This window comes from Nematolebias whitei, chromosome 8 (genome assembly GCF_014905685.2).
Source record: "Nematolebias whitei isolate Nwh7 chromosome 8, NemWhi1, whole genome shotgun sequence".
Classification (NCBI taxonomy): Eukaryota; Metazoa; Chordata; class Actinopteri; order Cyprinodontiformes; family Rivulidae; genus Nematolebias; species Nematolebias whitei.
Genome location: NC_056505.1, coordinates 19,125,522 through 19,132,255, shown reverse-complemented (window position 1 = coordinate 19,132,255; position 6,734 = coordinate 19,125,522). Strand labels below are relative to the sequence as shown.

Here is a 6,734-nt window from a genome sequence, read left to right as displayed (position 1 = left end):
GTTAGTTAGTTAGTTAGTTAGTTAGTTAGTTAGTTAGTTAGTTAGTTTGTTAGTTTGTTTGTTAGTTTGTTTGTTTGTTTGTTTGTAAAATCAGTTTTTTTCAATGCATCATTTTATTTCTGCAGCTCCAGAATCAGCTGCCAGGAGCCATCTTCCCATATGTTTTTTACCCCGTAAAGCTGCCAAAGTCAATCACTATGGATTCAGGTGTGTTTATTCTTCCATCTGAGTTGTTTTTTTATTTTTATTTTTTTTTAAGTATACAGTTTTTTGGTCCGTTAAATAATTGTATTTTGTTTGTCGTTGCAGAACCTAAACCTCTTACTGATATCAGCATTGTTACCAGAGCCGCAGGACACTCTGACATCTCTCGCATCAAGTAAATATTTTCTCTCTTCAACCAAATATTCCACTTTTTTTTAAATAACTTACTGTATTCCTTGCTTTCTGTTTATTTAAGGCAAAGTTACAGTTTGATTCTAAATAGAAATGTACCATTTTCATAATACTGAATAAATGTCTCTTTTTAGTTTAACCACATTTTTTTCATTTATTTGCAAACATTTTCTCTAGTTTACTTCAAAGTGTCATGAAATGTCCGCTCCCCTGCAGGTACTTCAAAGTGTTGATTCAAGAGATGAATCTAAAGCTTGATCTGGGCTTCCTGTACGCCATACTGGACGTTTTCACTCCTGAGAATGCCAGCATCATGACCTCGGAACAGGAGGTCAGCTACACAAGCTACACATCTACCCGACCCTTTCCTTTGATCAGAATGTGAAATAAAGGAGTTTCACTTCTATAAACTCAACTCATTTTGTTCTTCACAAATATGTGTTGTTGTGTTCTGTTCCAGGTTGAGCAGTTTCAGAAAGATGTAGAGTACATAAAGACACAACTAAACCATGTGTCTACTGCTGATACATCTCCTATCAGTCTCTATGAGTACTTCCACATTTCACCCATCAAGGTGAGTTAAAGAAACTATCAGTGCGGTTCTTTTTGTTTATAAAAACTCTTGTCCAAAACCATTACAAATTTATCATCACAGTTATTCTATGAGCTGAAAAAGCAAGAACAAAGCAACATAATGTCTACTTACACAAGTTATAGCACTTGTTTTTATGTAAATTTAGCAACACAAACAAATTATTAGCTTTTTTTTTTTTTTTTTTTAGCTGCATTTGAGTTTCTCTCTCAGCACGGGAGGAGAAGATGGCTTGAAAGAGAAGAGAGATAAAGAACTCATCCCCGTCCAGTCCCTCAACCTGCTGCTGAAAAGTATCGGAGCGACTCTCACTGATGTGCAGGACGTTGTCTTCAAGTAAGAACACACAACCACGCACACATACAGTACACACACATTACACACAAACATGTATATTTTCTGTTATAAATTATTGGATGAGACTTGACTGACCGTGTTTATTTCAGACTGGCCTTCTTTGAGTTGAACTTCCAGTTCTGTACCACTCAGCAGCTGCAGTGGGAGGTCATTAGACATTATTCTAAGCAGGTAATGCACGCAAACTCATCGGCCATATTTCCATCAGTCTGTTTTTTTATCTGCATGTTAAAATTTTGCTTTAAAAAGTAGAAGCATTTACCCTTTTTCCAATGTGGTTTTGTTTTCTTGAACCCATTTAATGAAAGTTTGCCTTTAGCGTTATGAAACAAGAAACCTACTAATGGTTGGGAACCACATATTTGATTTGTTCTGTCCTCGTTTGTAATTTATTCTCTGTATCCATGAAGTTCAGAAGAACAAAGCAAACAGGTGGTGACATCTACGTTTTTCTGTGTGTGTGTGTGTGTGTGTGTATTTCAGGCTATTAAACAGATGTATGTGCTTGTGCTGGGCCTGGATGTGCTTGGAAACCCCTTTGGGCTGATAAGAGGATTGTCAGAGGGTGTAGAGGCTTTCTTCTATGAACCCTATCAGGTAAAAAAATGCAACACGCTGGAAAAATACTCTGAAGACATTTTGACTCGTCACAGGTGGGAAAGCACGCATGATGATGTTTTTCTTTCTTCTTTAGTTTTTGTTATTCTCAAGTTCACTGTTTAATGAAGCTTAGACATCAGTAAGATTTCTCTGTTCTGACAATGTTTTGGCAAAAATGAAAATATGATGAACAGTGAGTGTATCAAAAAGAATGCATTAAAAAAGTTCAAATTTGTCTTTTCATTTTCTTATAGATTAAAGAACTCTGTAGACTGGTATAAGTAATTAAATCTTATTGAATATTTAAAATGTTTTATTTATGATTATAATTAGCATTAGTTTAGGATGTTCATATAAAAAGCTTCTTCAGCTTAAAACAGCGACTTGGTTTCTTCCTTATCGTAAACTGTTGTGTGTTTGTTTTCAGGGAGCCATCCAGGGTCCTGAGGAGTTTGTTGAGGGAATGGCTCTCGGTGTAAAAGCTCTGGTTGGAGGAGCTGTAGGTAAGAAGAAAACAGTCTTAATCTCCTGGGGATAAGAAGGTCTTAAACCCTGTGAATGAGACTGAAGGACAGAGTTCTGCTTCTGTGAAAAAAAATGTTCACTATGTTTTAAAATCAAATGCATTGTAAATTATATTCTCATACTTTGACTTTATTTATTTTGGAGAACTTAAGGCCTTTATACTTGTAGATTTTGCTGGCACATTGAACTTTTTAGCTGCACATCAGATCTATCTTAGCTTAGAGAAAAAGTAATGTTGTTTGTAAATTAATAATTTGTCCTGGACATAGTAATTTTATGGGCTAACGGGTCACATCGACTAAAGCATTCTGACGTCTTTGCATGCGGCATTATGTAAAGAATGAATTGTATGTAACACGGTAACGTTTGTGATCGTTTTGTGCAGGGGGGTTAGCAGGTGCAGCCTCCAGAATAACGGGCGCCATGGCGAAAGGCGTCGCTGCAATAACCATGGATGAAGAATATCAGCAGAAGAGACGAGAGGCCATGAACAAACAACCCAGTGGCCTGAGAGATGGGCTGACCAGGGGTGGAAAAGGACTTGTTTCTGTGTGTAAAACTCTTATTGTTTACATTTTAATCATAAAACAAATCTCTTGTTTATTAGCAACAGTGAACCTGACAACTAACACACTGTTCTGACTTAGTAACTCGTTTGGTAATATTTTGTTGTTTGTGGTGTTTTTTAGGGGTTTGTCAGTGGAATCACAGGGATTGTTACCAGACCCATTAAAGGTGTGTTGAGACTGTGTCTCGTACATGAGATTAACAGAACCTTACAGCGACTGTAGAAAAGTCCAAACAAACTTTTATACGTGTATTATTGCACAGGAGCCCAGAAAGAGGGTGCAGCAGGCTTCTTCAAAGGTGTTGGCAAAGGTTTGGTTGGTGCAGTCGCTCGGCCTACAGGAGGCATTATCGACATGGTCAACAATACCTTCCAGGGAATCAAGAGGTATGATCATTTCTGTCTGCGTGTGCAGGCAGGAGTTGGTGTCAGTCATGTTGTGTGTCTTCCTCCATAACACACATCTTTGTTGCTTTGCCGTGTTTTTTTTTAGGGTGGCAGAGACCTCGCAGGACGTCATATCTCTACGTCCTCCTCGCTTCATACACGAGGACGGCGTCATACGGCCGTATAAAGAGAGGGAGGGCATCGGCAGCCAGATGCTGCAGGTAAAAAAAAACATTTACGGATATATTTTACTTCCCACGGTCTTTCAGGGAAAATCAGCTCATCATTTTACCATGTAGGTTTATTTTTTGTTTTAATAGCAACAACTCTTGTATACAAGGCATCAGCCCTAGAGTTTTACACAGATGTGTGTAGAAGGGTTGACTTCTGCGTACACTTGATACTTTTACATGCCTATTAAATCATTAGGGCTGTAAAGGTAAATACAAAGTTTACACATATTACAGTCTGAATGGCTGTTAAATGCACAGGATATGAGTAGAGCAGCTGTTTGTTAAACATACCAGATGTTATCCTGAACACTCTTATTGGAAATTTCCATGTAAACCTGTTTCACTCCTGACTCACTGAAGTTTCATTCAGTTTTTAGTAGTTAGTAGTTGGTGTCAGAACTACACATTTGTTAGTAAAGCCGATCTTTTACAAGGTCTTTCATAAAAATAGTAAAATAAAACTCCTCATTATGATGTTGAAGAAAACGGAACAGGCTTTGGTGCTTTTATTTATAAGAAAATTGCAGCTATGATCAATAGATGCTCTTAAATACTATCCAGGTTTAAGCATCCTCATCCTCATCAAACCTTTAAATGACTCTTCATCCCCAACGTTAATGTTTTCACCTCATCTTCATCAAACCTTTTCTTTCGCTCTTCTTTCAGCAGCTTTAGGTGTTGATGTTGTGGTTACTAGTTAATGAAAGTTCTGCAGGTGGAAACCACATCCGATACCACGTTGCCATTTTTTGTGTTTAAAAAGGCTTTAAATGTGTTATTCCTATACGTCTTTCACTTTATGAGCAGATGGGCAGAATTAAATGGTTGAAGATGAATGTTATTTTTAAGTGCTTATTCTATCATCAGTGCTTTCATCTCAGTGTGACCGCAGAAGTCTTCAGTTTTTCAGTCCCACCTTTTATCCTCAAATACACCAAATTATTGAGTTTCTTTGGGCGTCGTTGGTTTTGGAACTGTTCGGAGCGGCTACAAGCTCATGTTACTTTGTCAGATGGCTCAAGAAAAGGTTTTCTGGTGCGGAGGTGTGGATTTAGGAATCTGAACGAGCAAGTTGTTCACGAGACACATGAAGGCCCGATGTAACCGTTATCATTAAAATGAACATGTAACTGAACCGTTTCCCAGTCCAGAGCTTGTGTCTCGGTCTAAAGCAGCTCCGCTCCTCACTCCTCTGACTTTCCTTCTTCTCTTCCTTCATGTCCACAGAGGCGATCGGCCTTCATTGAACGGAGTAGAGCGTCCTCAGAGGATGAGAATGATGAGTAAAGCAGCTAAAGCGACCGTAGACGTGTTTCAGTGTAGCCTTCTGTCTGTAGTCTGCTGGAGTGTTGTAGCTCATTGTTAGCTGAGATCTGAACAAACCAAAGAAAGGGCTTTGAAGAAAGATGTCTTTCTGTATTTTATGTTTTTACATCAAACTTTAGTTTTGTTTTTTATCATAATGTGTTTGTTTCAGTTTACTTCTGCTATTGTTTCATTCTTTTTTGTTGTTGTTTATTTTATGCTATTTGTAACAGAAGAGATCCATTCTTACTTTATTTTCATGAAACAGTAACCAAAGTCTTGATAAATCCTGATGCATGCTCATCTGTTGAGCATGCATCAAGACTTTGCACTGTATGCAAAGTCTTTACAGTTTTCTCATTTCATCGATCTTTGCTTCATAAACCTTTCATCAACTGCAATTTTCACTGTTGCTCCCAATAAATGAACGTTTTTAAAAGCCCTCGTCTGTTTCATCCCATTGTTTTCAACCATCACATTTTAGTTTTTCATTTCATTCATCATTTCACCCAAGACCAAAGTATTGTTTCTTTTTTGAGTGCGTTCTCTCTCTTTTTTTTTCTTTAAACTTTTTTCTTTCAGAAAATTGAGAACGGACGTTTTGCCAAGTATCGATACTTTGCTCATGCGAAGGTCAACGAGTCCGACTTCTTCATGATCACCAAGAGGTGAGTGACTGTCAGCCGAAGAAATCTGCTTCTTTTTTTTTTCTTTTTTTTACAGCTTGTCTCGTGTTTAAAACAGCTGATAAGTGTATTTTATTTTCTTGTAAACGTGAAATTAAAGGTGAAGTAGATGCAAGATCCAAATGATGATTATCTGAAATGGAGAACTTTCGATTTTACACCCATTTACGGATTTTATGAATCATTATAAAATGCATTTATTTCTTTCATTTGTAAAACGTATACTGCAAATGTGGCTAAAAATGTAAAAAGTTTACATTTCTTTATTTTATTGCTTCCAAACAGTTGGAGGAAACGGTGAAGCCCATGAAGAGCTTTTTAAATGTTCAGCTTTTCTCCCAACACCGCAGCTCCTGGAACACCACGTGTGTTCTGGGTTTGTGTCTTTCTGTTTGTCGAGCTCATGCCGTCATTGGTTGTTTTCCAGAGGAATCTTTTTTGTGACCAAAGGCACGTTTGGCCAGCTGACCTGCGAGTGGCAGTATCTGTTTGAGGAATTCACCAAGGATCCAATAATTGTCGAGCGCCGTCGACTTCGTATCGAGGCCAAGGTACCAAAGATTCTACTCGAACTTTAGTGCCTTTTTTCCATCTTTAATTATCCGTTTTAAAGTCTGATCTTTGGCTGCAGGAAAGAGTGAAATCAGTCTTCCATGCTAAAGAGTTTGGAAAGATCATAAACTTTGAAAGTGCCGACATAGCCAAGGTGAGTTTTCCATTTAAAACTCACCTTCCTGAACAACAAGAGTCGGTTTTATGGTCAAACTAATTTTTATTTTTTTTTCAAACGTTCGTTTTAGTGGGTTCTTACCAAATTGGAGGATGCCAGAGAGAGTTTACCCAAATACTGATGAAGAAGAACAAGATGTGCTCAACACACACACACAAACACAATCTGTGTGTGTCAGTGCCTTCATTATTGCATGCCTGTTTTTGTCTCCTTACATGTGTGAGCTGTGCAGAGATGGTGTGAATGCTGAGCATGTGTTGGGATTAAATGAGTGTGTGCGCGCGTGCACGGTAAGAGAAGTGCTATAAATGGGTTTCTGAACTACAATGAACTATTTCACCCCAGAAGCTCACAT

General features: G+C 38.0%; 1 protein-coding gene across 1 annotated transcript in view; it reads left to right on the top strand.

Moving 5' to 3' along the window:
- Window positions 1-6,731, top strand: part of vps13a (vacuolar protein sorting 13 homolog A) — a 36,791-nt gene extending 30,060 nt beyond the window's left edge. The window contains exons 60-75 of the mRNA XM_037681020.1: window positions 126-207; window positions 310-379; window positions 613-727; window positions 857-970; window positions 1,179-1,324; window positions 1,435-1,516; window positions 1,829-1,942; window positions 2,373-2,448; window positions 2,856-3,019; window positions 3,160-3,205; window positions 3,302-3,425; window positions 3,532-3,646; window positions 5,546-5,631; window positions 6,077-6,200; window positions 6,281-6,355; window positions 6,450-6,731. Coding sequence (XP_037536948.1) covers window positions 126-207; window positions 310-379; window positions 613-727; window positions 857-970; window positions 1,179-1,324; window positions 1,435-1,516; window positions 1,829-1,942; window positions 2,373-2,448; window positions 2,856-3,019; window positions 3,160-3,205; window positions 3,302-3,425; window positions 3,532-3,646; window positions 5,546-5,631; window positions 6,077-6,200; window positions 6,281-6,355; window positions 6,450-6,500 — 1,584 coding nt within the window. The 3' untranslated portion in view covers window positions 6,501-6,731. The remainder of the gene's footprint in view (window positions 1-125; window positions 208-309; window positions 380-612; window positions 728-856; window positions 971-1,178; window positions 1,325-1,434; window positions 1,517-1,828; window positions 1,943-2,372; window positions 2,449-2,855; window positions 3,020-3,159; window positions 3,206-3,301; window positions 3,426-3,531; window positions 3,647-5,545; window positions 5,632-6,076; window positions 6,201-6,280; window positions 6,356-6,449) is intronic.
- The last annotated feature ends 3 nt before the right edge of the window (window positions 6,732-6,734 follow it).